The sequence below is a fragment of the Carettochelys insculpta genome, chromosome 7 (genome assembly GCF_033958435.1).
Source record: "Carettochelys insculpta isolate YL-2023 chromosome 7, ASM3395843v1, whole genome shotgun sequence".
NCBI lineage: Eukaryota > Metazoa > Chordata > Testudines > Carettochelyidae > Carettochelys > Carettochelys insculpta.
Window position 1 is genome coordinate 34572955 of NC_134143.1, and position 14545 is coordinate 34587499.

Below are 14545 nucleotides of genomic sequence, written 5' to 3' on the forward strand. Positions count from 1 at the left end.
CAATATGGCCTACCCACTCCTGCCATGATGATGAGGCCCTACACTGGGCCCCACACTGGACCCCCCTCAGGACCTATTAAACGCCCACGTCACCTTGGCACAGAACTAGCTAAAGCTCACCTTTGGGTGCCTAAAAGGGAGGTTCTCGTGCCTCCTGAATTGGCTACATGTAGGGGTGCAGAATGTCCCCCAAGTCTTGGCTGCTTGTTGCATCCTCCATAACCTGGTGGAGCAGAAGGTGGAGGACTTCCTCCAGGGGTGGGGGCCAGAGGGCAGAGGTCCCTGCAAACAGCCAGGTGCTGCCCCTAGCCACCAAGAACACAGGGACAGGGTGCAGATCTGGAGGCCCTGAAGGAGTACTTTGCCTACAGCCCCCAATGACCCTCCCCAAGCCACCTCTGGGGAGTGCCCAGAGCCTGGTGCCCTTCACCCTACCACCACCGCTCCTCTCCCCACCATCCACTCGACCCTCACCCCACAAGAAGGAACATGGGTGTGGTCTTTAAAGAACTCCCTTTACTCTGCTAATTAAAACATGACCATAACAAAGTAGAACTTTTTTAAAACTCAAAACACAACTCTGTGTAAAAATAAATATTTGTGTTTGAACAGTATACAAAAGTGCACCATCATCATCATCATCATCATCAACAACAACCATGGGCTCAGTGCCCATTGGTGTCTGATGCCTCTCTCGCTATTTTCTTCCATCTTTCCCCGTCCAGTGCGGAGTGGCTTAGTTTCTATAGACGAGCTCCACGCCATTCTACTATATCATCTCCGCACTCCCTGTGGGGTCTGCCTCTCCTATTCAAACTGCCATTATGCTGAATACCAGGGTCTTCATTTTTCATTCTGCAAATATGCCTGAACAGCTGTAACTTGCATTGTATAACCTTCTGCACTAGGTTCTCTTTTGGCTGTATCTTCCTATATAATTCCTCACTGGTGACTTTCTGCATCCATTCTATTCTCAAGAGCTTTCTATAACAACTCCTCTCAAAAACCAATATGCTTCCCTTTGAATCTTTTGTTATCACCCATGTCTCAGAACTGTACACCGTGCTGCTGAATAAACAAGTTTTCAAGACGATCTGCTCAACTCCTAAGCTAACTGCTTTGCTTCTCCAGATCTTATCCATCACCCTCAAACTTGCTCTTGGGTTTGCTGTTTCCTTCTTAGTCTAGATCATACGTCATGTCGCTCCCCAGAGATGTGAACTTCTCCACGTTCCCTAGTTCAAGTCCATGTACACTGATGATCTTCCTTCCATTTCCCTATCTCCAAATACCATTGTCTTCATTTTATAGATATTCATAATCAGTCCGTACTGTGTCCCTTCCTCGATTAGCCCCTGCACGCTTCTCCCTAGCCTCTCATCTTCCTCAAGTCCCGGGGTATTTGCTGTGTTCCCAAAGGCCCAGCTCCTAGGCCAGCCGGCGGCGGAGAAAACCTTGCGCGCGCCCCCCAAGAAGCCTCATACCAACGCATTACGCTTCCCAGACGCCTGGCTCCGCTAACGCAGCCCTCCTATGGGGAGGGAGGCTCCTCGAGAGCCCATCCAGGCCCCAGGTCTCCCAATGGCAGTCAGTGAAGCCAGGGCTGCAGGGCCCCTGAAGTCCTGGACCATGCGGGGGCCCGAGTCATTGTCCACGTGCGGTACCAGCAGGATCCCTCCACTTAATGGGGGTGGCAAGCGCGAGTCGCGCCCGGGGGCACTGCCCCTTTAAGAGCAGGGCCCGCCGCTGCTGGGGCGTGAGCTTTTGTGCGCACGCGTGTCGACGCAGTGTTTGTCCCCTGCAGGCGTTTGGGAGGCTAGGGGCGCCGAGTGCTGCGTGTGGGTGCGATGGGGCTCGGCTCGAACTCCTCCGTGCGCGGTAGGCGGGCGTCGGATGGCGGCGGGCGTCTCCTGGCCGCTCCCTCTGCCCCCGATGGCTGCGTTCGGGACTCCCCTTGCTCTCACCTTGGGGTCCTTCCCGCTCGGGCAGGGGGTGTGGCCGAGCGCGGCAGGTGGCTTATAAGAGGGGCCTAGGCAAACCTCCTCCCCATCTGCCGGTCCCTGCGGGGCTGCGTAGTGCTGCTGGTGCCGTGTGGCCGCGCACAGGCAGCGTTGGCTGAGCCTGCGAAAGGGGGTCCCTTTGTACGAGGGTCTTGGTTACTTTGCAGAAGTTGGGGCTTCTTTGGGAGCTGTCGTGACCTTCACGGGCTTTCTGGGTGACTTCGGGAAGAAGTTGCTCCACCGGGTTTTTGGTATCTACCAGCAGTAAATCATTAACTCAGCAAGGTGGTTACATCCCTGGCCCGGAGGTGCATTATTGTGAATTTTATAGTGGCCGTTAGTTAGAAGCCTCAGGATTGAGCCTTCCTTGTTGTAGGTGCTGTGCAAACTTAGCTGACTCTCTTAGCAGACACCTGCTTTTGCCTCTGAGTATTCCTCTGATGGCATTTCACTTCATAAAGAATCTTTAGATGTGTACATTTCCCCCCTCTCTTCTGCCCATTTGCTTTGTAGTAGATGCTTGGCTTCTCCCTTGGAAACTAAAACTAGCAATTTGACTGTTTCTTGAAACTTCCAGATGTTTTCTCTAAAACTTTTACTTTTTAAATTAAAAATGTCAGTGCTATTTCTTTAACATGTTGCATTCAAAAGTAATATTTCTGTTAATGGCCATTAATACAATAAGGCTGTTGACTAGGTACTGTCTTGTTCTTGGCTAATGCATCAGAAAGGTGGGGGAACTTTTTCTTTTTGGAAAACTACAAACATATATAGAAAGTAGGGCTTGCCTCTGTAGGTGGCTGACTGGTACAGTACAACTCTGAGTTACGTGGGGGTTGCATTCCTCACAACTCCTGAGTAACTCAAATTTTGTGTAAGTCAGGGAAGTGGGACACCTCCCTCCTTCTCTGACCCTGGAGCCAGTTGCAGCAATACCTGGTCACTTCCCAGGGTCCTGCTCAGGAGTCAGGTGCAACAGCTCCTGGTCAGTTTCCTGGCTCCCTGCTGCTGCTACTGCACCTGGCTCCTAGGGTGCTGAGGGGCTTCCCCTCCATTCTTCCTCCTCCCTCCTCTGAGCCCCTAAGAGCCAGGTGCAGCAGTGCCTGGTCAATTTCCTGGTTCCCTTGGGCTGAGGGTCTTTCCCCTCCCACAGTTGTAGTGTCCCCTCTGGCTGGAGAAAGTCAGAGGAAAGCCATGTGGCTGCTCTTTTCAGCACTCTGTGGAGCAGCCTTGCAAGGGGGAAGCCGTGCTTCCCTCCCAAGGTTCCAGCTTTCCCCAGCTGGGGGGAACTGCATGAACGGAGTCTGGGATTTTGATGTTCACATTAATACAATTAATGCATATGTTGAACTCATGTGAAGCATGGGTTTACTGTACTGCAATATACAGTACTTCCATGCATTAATTATCTAACCAATTTCATTCTTCTCCATTACTCCCTGGCCATCTAAAGGTTCATGTCCCTTTCACAGGAGGGACTGGTGAAAAGAGAGAAGGCAGGCAGTACAGAGGAAGTAGTTAAGTGCAGCTCAGATGCAAAACTGCTAGGCACATATGCAAAAATGATCTGTGAATATCTGCATCCACAGATGTGGCTACAAAACATATCTGTGGATTTGCAGGGCACTATAAATGGTGCATGAGGAACTGGTCTCCTTGGAAAGAGAACTAGCAGGGAGGTAAGTAAAAGTCCTGCAATAGAGGTAGGGCTGTTAGGGATATATTAAGTGCTAACAGGTTTTATCCTCCAGGATTAGGACAAGTGTATTCTACCGTATCACGTGATTGGCATCTCTTGCATGTAGGCCAAAGTAGGCTGAAATTCCTAGTTTGAGGTATCTTATGTCAGTCACATAAATGGCTCTCTTAAAATTTGTGGAAAGAACCTCACAGACCTCAGATGCCCACTATTTTTAAAAGAGCAATTGAGTCACAGGATTTACATATGAGGGAAATTTCCATCAAATTGTCCTGCTGTTGATTTTGTCTGGAGGAAGTGATATCTGCTCTTTCTAGGGACTGGCGTTATGGCAACCAGGCAGGAGAATTCTGTGACAGTTGGGCAGAAGCTCAGGGTGATTTCAAGTGGAAGACAAGTCAAAACTTGAAAGCAGGATTTTTTTTTAAAAGAGAATTTGCAGAGAAGGAAAATGATATCAAGTGAGACAGTGCAAAGATACAGAGATGAGCATAAGATGACAATGTGAGAAATGGGAAGAAACACTTATCTAAAGAGCTTTTTTGAGAAACTGCATTTGTTAGGGCAGTGTTTCTTAAACTATGTTCTGCGGGACACTGGTGTTCCTTGAACAACCCATCGGTGGGCAGTGAGCATCTGACACTTTTTAGTATCACACTGTGGTATATATCTTCTGTTGTTAAAACAAGATACAGTGTTACTTCTTCACTGCTATGATACCTGACTGAATTGCTTAATTTTGTTGTTGCTGTTAGGTGGGTTTTTTTGGGTCTGATGACAGTTGTTTTTTTTTTTTTGAAGAAAACTTTCATAGGTTTTCTGCATAAAAATATTGTTCTGTGGTCTGAAAGTTTAAGACGTACCGCTTTAATGTAGGTATAAAAGCAAGTTCTAGCTGTCTTACGCCCTATTGGACATGCAGGTTCTCACTGGTGGTAACAATTATGTTTAAATGGTTATATAAGTTTGAGCTTTATTTCAGTTTCCTTTAAAAGGTAAATCATTAAATGCATCCTGAACTTGTATTTATAATATGAAATCAGTCCCTCTTGTGCCTAGAATTCACTGGCTTTAAATATATGTAAGGAAATAGTGTAAACAAGTTATGACTAAAATGTGGCTGATTTTGAAAATTCTTGAAGTACCTCCTTGTATTATTGATTCCGTCTTGTGGATTTCTAACATTTTTTTTCATCACCAGGTTATTTATTTTAAAAGAATCTTTTTTTACTCAACCAATAAAAAGTGCTGATATCACTTGATGTTTCTGTGTTAGTTGCTAGTTAACAAAGCTCTACAAACATTGGATGATGGACATCATCAATGGTGCAGATGCCTGAGCAACAAATGAATGGAAGGCCACATTGAGGAAATGGAATTACAGATTCCTAATACCCCTCTTTAATAGAAGGATACACATTTAATTGGGTGGATAGAGGAAGAAAGCAGTTTTCCTTTGAAACCCATGTCAAGATAATATAACTCTGGGTTCAATGTCCAAACCTTAAGACTGAAACAGAATTTTTTTTCTTTTTTTGCTTTAGTTGAATGGATTGCTGCCATTTCATTAGCTGCAGGAGCAGCTGCTGTTGGCTATCTTGCATACACAAAATTGTTCTCTAAAGACAAATGCTGCAAGGCAATGGTAAATCTCCATATCCAGAAAGATAACCCCAAGGTAGTACATGCATTTGATATGGAAGATCTGGGAGACAAAGCTGTGTACTGTCGTTGCTGGAGATCTAAGAAGGTGAGTGAGGGGAGATGGGGGTAAGAATTGTAAATATTTGTGTTTCATGTGCAAGAGTCCTCTTAAGCTCTTCTCAGTTTCATTGTTTGATACTGCAGGTTGAACCTCTATTGTCTAGCACCCTGGGGACCTGACTGGTGCTGAATGAGAGAATTTGCTGGTTGACAAACTGACCCTACAGAGAACCAGATCTCCCCACACTAGGATCCTGCAGGGCAGAGCCTGCCTGGCAGTATTTTAAGGAAGCCCTATTGAAGGCGCAGAAAGAAACTGTCCCAATGCACAGCAAGAGAAGTAAATATGGTAGGAGACCAGACTGGCTTACTGGGAAAATCCTTGGAAAACTTAGGCACAAAAAGGGAGCTTACAAAAAGTGGAAACTTGGACAGATGTCTAGGGAGGGGTATAAACGTATAGCTTGAGAATGTAGGGTAGTTATCAGGAAGGCGAAAGCGCAAGTGGAATTGCAACTCGTGAGGAATGTGAAGGATAACAAAAGTTTTGACAGGCATGTTAGCAAGAAGGTGATCAGAGAGGGCATGGGGCCCCTACTGGATGAGGGAGGTGACCTAGTGACAGATGATGTAGGGAAAGCTGAAGTATTTAATGCTTTCTTTGCCTCTGTCTTCGCGGACAAAGACAGCTCCTGGACTAATGTGATAAGTGATGCATTGTGGGATGAAGGTGGACAGCCTTTGGTGGGGGAAAGAACAGGTTAGGAGCTATCTGAAAAAGCTAAATGTGCATAAATAGATTCATCCTAGGGTTCTGAGGGAGTTGATGTATGTTGTTGACAAGCCCTTGGCCGTTATCTTTGAAAAGTTGTGGAGGTTGGGAGAGATCTTGGGTGATTGGAAAAAGGCAAATGTAGTGCCCATCTTTAAAAAAGGGAAGAAGGATGATCCAGGGAACTATAGGCCGGTCAGTCTTACATCAGTCCCTGGAAAAATCATGAAGGGGCTCCTCAAGGAAGTCATCTTGAGGCACTTGGAGGAGGGGAGAGTGATCAGGAATAGTCAGCATGGATTCATGAAGGACAAGTCATGCCTGACCAATCCGATTAGTTATTACGATGAGATAACTGGCTTTGTGGATAGGGGAAAATCAATGGATGTGATTTATCTGGACTTTCAGCAAAGCTTTTGATATGGTCTCCCACAATATTCTTGTCGGCAAGTTAAAGGAATGTGGTTTGGATAAATGGACGGTAAGTTGGATAGACAGCTGGCTAGAAGGTTGAGCACAGCAGGTAGTGATCAACAGCTCAGTGTCAGGATGGCGGTCAGTTTCTAGTGGAGTGCCCTAAGGTTCGGTTCTGGGTCCTGTTCTGTTCAACATACTTATCAATGACCTGGATGAGGGGTTGGATTGTACCCTCAGCAAGTTTGCGCATGGCACTAAGATGGGGGAGAGGTACATAGGCTGGAGGGTAGGGACAGGGTCCAGACTGACTTAGACAAATTGGAAGACTGGGCTGCAAGAAATCTGGGGTTCAATAAGGACAAGTGCAGAGTCCTGCACTTGATAAGAGCCTTCAGCTTACTGAAGGGAGGTTGTAAAGAGGCTGGAGAGGGCTGTTCACAGTGGTAACGGATGGCAGAACACGGAACAATGGTCTCAAGTTGCAGTTGGAAGGGTCCAGGTTGAACATTAGGAAAAACTTTTTCACTGGGAGGGTGGTGAAGCATTGGAATGGTCTACCCAGGGAAGCAATGGAGTCTCATCCCTGGAGTTGTTTAAGTCTCGCTTCAACAAAGCCCTGGCTGGGCTGATCTGATGGGTTTGCTCCTGCTTAGAGCAGGGGGCTGGACTCAATGGCTTTTTTTAGGTCTGTTCCGGCTCTATTGTTCTATGATCTAGTGGGCATGGCATGGAGGGACAGGGCCCTGGGGTATTTCTTGGTTAGGGAAAGCTTTACTGCCAAGTGCAAGTAAGAGGTGTTAGGCCCAGCATCCCACTTCTGTGCAACCAGCGGCTTATGCTACCAACTTTATTGCTGGAGCCTCAACTTTTGTTTATTAACAAGTACAGTTTTGCAATGTTTTAAATATTGTGTGCAGGATTTTTATTTTGGTGCTGAATTCTCAGAAGAAATATAGCACGCTAAGCGTATAAAGATAAAGAATGCTTCCAGTTTGGTGCTCTGCCATTCTTTCTCTTGCACTTCAACAAGCCCTAATGAGTAGCATAACAACCTGACTTGAAAATACCAAAATCAGTTCATGTAGATCATCAACCTATCTTTGGCAGCGGCCAGAACTACTACTATTCAATCTGGGAAGAAGGTATAAGGCATATTTTACAGTTGATGCCTCAATATTTTCGCAAAGAAGTTTCTCAGTCTGTATAGATGTCACAGGAACTTCAGTGTATCCATGCATTGAGTCACCATTTTCTGAGTTTGAACCATTACATGAGCATTCCTAGATAGCCTTTAATCTTAACTGAGATGTGACAAGTTTTTTCCAGTGTAATGCTGACTTTATTCTTAAAAGGTAAAACCAATATAATGTCATTTAGATGGGGTTCTAGTTCACTTTTACCCAGCTGTGGTTTTTCTCTCAGCATTTGAGAGGGGCAAAATAGTGCTAAGTTGTCGCCACTTGAGTCCAAAATTGTGTGTGTGAATCTTAAACACCAAGATTTCCATGCTGCCTCGTTGGTTTGCCTTTTAAAGGAATACTGTCAATTAAAACCAGCTTGTACCTAAATTCTCCAATGCTGTCTGGTGTTGAAACAGAGCAAAATGACCATAGCTCAACAGCAGAAATGCTTGTAACTTGGCTTGGACTAATCTGTTTGAGTTCTGAGCAAGAGAATTTAAGCTATGGTTGCATGATACTTTTCTTGCCAATGCTATAGGACAGTTTATGTTCATGAATATATTTCTTGGGACTTGTAAAAGTCTATCTTTATGAAACCTACACTTGCCATACTTGAACAGAATGTCTGTCTTGTCTCTTGTTTTGGCCTATTGACTTAATTTCTAGCGTCACTGGATAGTTGTCTCCCTGCCTGTTCAACCCTTGCCTTTTCTGCCAAGGGCAGTTAAAAATAACAGTGGTGGTAGATCTTGTGATGTGGACACTTTTCTGCTGGATGTGGTACAATCAAGCCACCATCAAATGATGACAGCTTCCAGTCACAGCCAATTTGACCCAGATTAAGAGGACCACAGCTCAGCTCTGAGAAGGCAGACTCACAGGGACTTGACACAGCACCTAAATGCCCAGGCCAATGGGAGGAGAATATGTCCTTTTTACTTTGCATAAAAGTTTTCTACAGAGTAAGCTCATACTATTTTTCAATGACAAAGCAAATGAGGTGTGTATATATGTCAAATATATAACATAATATCAATATAAAAAGTAGGGTTTACCATGGCTGCTAATAAGAGGGGTCAAAGTGTCAATAAGCTAAGTAAAACAAAACATGTCCGCTAAGCTTAATACTCTTAAGAAATTTGTTACATGCAATTTCTTATCCCAAGAGTATTTCTGGTCACCTTTTCTCACCAGCTAGTTAGCCTCCTAGCTTGAGCCTGGTCCTTCCTGCTGTTCAGGCCTGGCTGTTTCCAGCAGCCATCTAAGTGGTTTGTAAGGTATGGCCTGGTGTCTGGCAATTGCTGCTGCTGTTTGGTTTCCTGTTTTGCCTGAGGCAGCAATTTTCTTTGTTAAATTGAAGTTCCTTCACCTTTACATTGGAAAAGTAAAGCATCCAAAAATGGGTTCTGGCATCAGGTGACCTGGCCACATGTCTTGGCAGGACCAACTGTAGTTGAGGTTGCAGGAAGAAAAAGACTTGGCAAAGATCATTGCCTTGTGTCAGTTCCTTGACTACTACTAATGGTCTTCCCTTAGCACATCTAGATAGAGGTTATACGTCATATTTCTAATTTCAAGTACAGGAATGTTCCTTGTGCACAAATAGAATCTCCACTGTAGCAGAGTAAAAGCTTTTCAATGACAAGCTTTTTGAATGTGACTGTACTGAACTCTAATATGCCTTATGCAAAATGGGGTATGTAACATGGTTCTGTAAACAACATGGAAGTGTGGCATCACAACTTTTGGTTCAACAATTAAGTGTAGTATGATGTCAGTAGTAGTAGTAGTAGTAGGCATCCTTCAGTCTGCATAGACTATGGATCACACCCTTTATAGTTTCAATTGAGGACTTCACTTACAGCGTCTACTGTGACTATGAAGACCCATACGAGAGTGACAGTCCTTGCTGCATCTCTTGCAGATGTGGTGGGTGTCTGGCAAGTCCTTAGTGTGCTTTCAGTGCACTCGCTTCTCCTCTGCTAGCTGTCTGATCCTCATCTCGCCCTTCTGAAGGCCCTTGTGTAACCCCTGCCTCCATCTGCTGCGGTCATCTGCTAGTTCTTCCCAGTTGTCCAGCTTGATTTCTACCTCTCTGAGGTCTCTCTTGCAGACATCTTTGTAGCGCAACTGGGGGCGTCCGAGAGGTCTTTTGCCAGAGGCTAGCTCACCATACAGGATGTCTTTTGGAATCCTTCCATCATTCATCCTGTGGACGTGGCCAAGCCAGCGGAGCCGACGCTGCCTGAGGAGGGTGTGCATGGTTGGGATTCCAGCTTGCTCGAGGACGGCGGTGTTGGTCACTCTGTCGTTCCATGATATTCCAAGGATGCGCCTGAGGCAGCGCAAGTGGAAGACGTTCGGTCTCTTTTCCTAGCGGGCATACAGGGTCCAAGTCTCGCTGCCATAAAGGAGGGTGCTGAGGATGCAGGCTCTGTAGACTTGCATTTTGGTGTGAGTGTACAGCTTGTTGTTGTTCCATACTCTCTTGCTGAGTCTGGACAGAGTTGTGGCCGCTTTTCCGATCGGAAAATGATGCCTGTAAACCTCTGTAAAGCATAATGCATATTCTTTGGGTAATCTAATATATTCTATCTATAAGACTCTTTTTTTTTTTTAACTAAGAATTCCAAAAGGGCTAAAGCATTTGATGATCTAGAATTGCAGCATTACAGCTTGAAATCTTTTTTGACAGTTCTCCTTTTCACTCTCCTATATGCCAGTCTGTCCGCGCAACCCGACACTTTTTTTGTTTGAATTCCTCTCCTCATGTGGATGATGATTCCGATGCCAGAGTATTTCAAGGGTGTAAGTTCCTTAGGTGTTACGTGCACTATCCATTCAAGATGTAACCTCCCACCTGTCTGCTGCTGTAATTGTAGAGCATGTGGATAGCTTTCAGATCAGCTAGCCTAAGTTAGTGCACTAATGGTCAGTGGGAAGGAGTATCTTAGCACTGAACAACTTTATTTTTCTCCACATTCATACTTTGGATCTTAAACTGTATTGTGGTCTGCTTAATTCATGGGGGACAGGAGAAGTGCTGTTTGGTGCAGGGAGTTACTATCTACAGCAGTAGCACTGAAACCTTAACAGCCTGAGGACTCCTTGTTTGAGCTGTAAAATTTTTCATGCACTTCTAGGCTGCTGACCTTCCCCCTGCACCCAAGGTCCCACTCCTGCTTCTCTTTTGCACCTTTCTTTCTCCTATCCAAGTGTGATCCATTCCTGCCCCTCCCTCTACTTCTGGCACCATCTGCATATGCTGGTCTCTCCCACATAGGAGGCACTGGGTAGGTGAGGGGAGGGAAGTCATCAGGAGGGACGGCAGACTACTTGGAATACCTTTGCAGACCCTTGGAGGTCTGGGATCCAGGGCTGAGAAGTGCTGACATAATATTTCATAATGTCAGAGGTGAAGATGGAATGAAGTCTGTGCTCTCCAACAACCAGATGACCTACAGTGGCAAAATCCGTAGTGTGGATGCAGTTATACCATTGCACACTCTTTTCTTGCAGGGAAGGAAGGAAGGATGAAATAGCATGGATTTCTTCATTTGGGGAGCTGATGTGGCTGTGTGGACAAAAGAACTAGTGAGGCTCAAGGACCTAACTGAGACTTTTTTATGCAAGCTTTTGTTACTCTTGACTGCACTCCAGAGCTCTTGATACGAACAGGGAGTTGAAACCTTATTTGGAAGGGATTGGTGGGGGTGGCAGAGGTGCATGGAAAGGTATTCAGCAAGTGGAAAAGGAAGTTTTGAGGCCAGCCTAGGTTGCTATTGTGATACAGGGTCTGAGATTGGAGCTCCAACGTGCAATGAGTTGAGATTCCTTCTATAGTTCAAGTGCTCCTGTAAGTGACACTCGCAGGTAAATGTTAATGAGTATTCAAACATGTCTAGCAGAAACTAATGTAAACTTTTTTTGCAAGAACACATTTGAAATACCACTTGCATTGTGATTGTATCTTTACTAGGTGAGGCCATTTTCACAGCTTATAGGTTATCGTCTTACAAGTACTCATTTAATAAAGATTGTCCTTTTTCTCTTTCAGTTTCCATTGTGTGATGGTTCTCACACGAAGCACAATGATGAAACTGGGGACAATGTGGGGCCTCTGATCATCAAGAGAAAGGAGGCATAAACTGGATGGCTTGTGGCTGTGATTTGTCACATTATGTGGTGGTTTTGTAATTGGAGTAAACACAAGTTCTGTCTTAGTTGCCTCACTGAAGATACTTGTGTGGTATGAAGCAGGCTCCTCGTGTACATTTCATGGTGCTTGCCTTGTTTTAAACACTGTCTGGATGTGAAATACTCATGATTTAAGGCTATTGTCTCATGAAGTGTATGTACATTTTCATTAAGTATGAAATTAAAGTGACAATTAGAATGTACTCAACTGTATGAAGGTAATGTTACATTATTTTCAAATGGTTTTTCAGTAGAACAGAAGTAGAAGGCAGAACACGTATAGCTAAAGAATTTTTTAGTGAATAATCTTTAATGTGAAACTACAGGAAAGGTGACTCAAAGGCAAATGTAATTCCGTTCAAAAGGAATAAATAGCAGAAAAGAATCCAACAAATGAAATTGAACAACAACTCCACCCCCACCCGCCCCCCCAAAGGGAAGTGCGTACAGTGACTTAAGAATAGGGTACGCTGTCCAAGAGAATAGTTGAACACTGAAACTTCCTGTAAACACAAGCAATAATTCTTCTGCTCTACTTGCCAGTAATTAAGCAGTGACTGGAATATTGTGTCCAGTTCTAAGGAGAACACGTTTTAGGAAATATGTGAACAAATTGGGAAAAGTCCAGAGAAGAGCAACAAAATGATTAAAGGCCTAGAAACCATAACTGATAAGGCATGATGGAAAGAACTGGGTTTGTTATATCTGGAAAAAGACTAAGAAGAGATGTGATAACAGCTTGTAATTATCTAAAAGATTGTTACAGGGAGAAGTGGGGTGGGGGGGAATATTCTTAGCTTCTGAGTATATGACAAGAAGCGATGGACTCAAACTGCAACAGGGGAGGTTTAGTTTGAACTTTAGGAAAAACTTCTTGAATGGTGAAGTGGTTAACCACTGGAATAAACTGCCTAGGGAAGTTGTAGAATCTCCATTATTGGAGGTTTTTTAAGAGCAGGCAAGACCAACATGTGTCAGGGATGGTCTAGATGGTGCTTGCCCCCCACCCACCCATTCCCATGAGTGCAGGGGACTGGACTTGACAATCTCTCAAGTTGCATTCATTAGAACAGCCATACTGGATCAAACCAAAAGTCTGTCTAGTCCAGTCTTCTGTCAGGTGCCCCAGAGGGAATGAACAGAATCATCACCCACTGCTAGCTTCTGACAATTGGAGGCAATGGACACTGTTCCTGCCCGTTCTAGCTAATAGCCCTGGAGAATAGGTCCATCAATGAATTTATCTAGCACTCCTTGAGCCCTTTTAAAGTCTTGGCCAGTTCTCTTATTCTGTGATTCAAGTAAAATCCAAGTTACAACACTAAGAATGAACAAAGGCTTATTGTGAGAATGTACCAAAAATTAAGGTTGGGTATTTCAAACAAACCAACCATTATTCTACTAAAATAAATGGAGTTACACCAGAGTTGAATCAGTGTGTGGTGTCTAGAATTGTCTTTGGGGGTAGAATTAAGAAGTCTGGGATGTACATAACTTTTCTTTGCTTTTTTTTTTTTTTTTTTTTTAAAAAAAAAAAGCACAACTTTCCTTAAGTGTGTTGTTAAATCTAAAGTCATGTAATTTATACATCGTGATCTACAAAATGTGGTGATCTGTGGGTGATACCCTAACTTGGGCAACTTTGAAGGAATTCCATCAGATGGCCAGAATAAGGATTGTGGCTTTTAATCCTAAATTACTTTTTATTTGAAATTCAGGCAGCTGTGAAGTAATTTTCATCAAAGCCTGCCGTCTCTGCAGTGTTTAAATACAGATACTCAAAGTTATGAATACATTTTCAGGTGGTGTAATCCTAGACAGTCTTAATTTTAAACCCTATAAAGGGTTTGAAATCTTAACTTCCCTCTACGAATTGCATGTATATGGTAGAGGACAGTGATAAATCATACTTTATAGCAGTGAATATTATGGTTTTAGAGCTAGTCAGATTACCCAGATTAGAAAGGGTGCATCTATACTAGGAACTAACTTTGAAGTTAGGCACTACACTGAAGTAGCCAGCAGAGGGTCTACACCCACTTTTCCCTTACTTCAAAGTAGACAGCCCAACTTCAAATCCTTATTCTATTCCTGATATGGAATAGTGCCCAACTTCAAAGTAGAATGAGTGTGTAGATGCTCTACTTTGAAGTTGTACTTCAAAGTTACTTTTGTAGTGTAGACACAGCTGAAGTGTTCCATACTAGCTTTAGATGTTAAGTTTGTCATGTGTGACCCAAGGGTTAGTGCAGATTATAATTTGGTAGCTCTTGTGAATTCATAATTGAAAGAAGAACTTCAGTTATGGGTGGTACTGGAACAAATAGTGTACTAGATAAGTGTTTTAAAATGAATAAATATTGTTTAGAAATCACTCAACCTGGCATGGTCTCAAAGAGCTATTGCTAAAAATGGCATCTTTCTCTATTTGACTAGAGCAGAAAATTGAGACTTAAACTATTTGTCTATTTATTTTTACCATGGTTGGGGGGGAGGGGGCGGAGCAAGGCTCCTTCACGCTTGCAGGAGCTGCTCCCAGGAAAATACCTGGGGAAAGAATCTTACGCTGCAAGAT

General features: G+C 44.1%; 2 protein-coding genes across 2 annotated transcripts in view; one reads left to right on the top strand and one right to left on the bottom strand.

Annotated features, from left to right (window-relative positions):
* The window catches only part of UBE2D1 (ubiquitin conjugating enzyme E2 D1), a 40405-nt gene extending 38653 nt beyond the window's left edge, over positions 1-1752 (bottom strand). Inside the window, exon 1 of the mRNA XM_075000318.1 lies at positions 1485-1752. The gene's annotated coding sequence lies outside the window, so the exon portion shown is untranslated. The remainder of the gene's footprint in view (positions 1-1484) is intronic.
* On the top strand, positions 1748-13016 carry CISD1 (CDGSH iron sulfur domain 1). Its single transcript, XM_075000321.1, has 3 exons — positions 1748-1878; positions 5244-5449; positions 11831-13016. Exons 1-3 carry the CDS (start codon positions 1848-1850, stop codon positions 11918-11920), a joined length of 327 nt encoding a protein of 108 aa, XP_074856422.1. The 5' UTR covers positions 1748-1847; the 3' UTR covers positions 11921-13016.
* The last annotated feature ends 1529 nt before the right edge of the window (positions 13017-14545 follow it).

Bases quoted from the DNA above. Each gene is read 5' to 3' on its own strand.
- CISD1 (XM_075000321.1), top strand. From the start codon at position 1,848: ATGGGGCTCGGCTCGAACTCCTCCGTGCGCG. The intron at 1,879-5,243 runs GTAGGCGGGCGT...TTTTTGCTTTAG, and splicing joins CTCGAACTCCTCCGTGCGCG to TTGAATGGATTGCTGCCATT. The intron at 5,450-11,830 runs GTGAGTGAGGGG...TTTCTCTTTCAG, and splicing joins GTTGCTGGAGATCTAAGAAG to TTTCCATTGTGTGATGGTTC.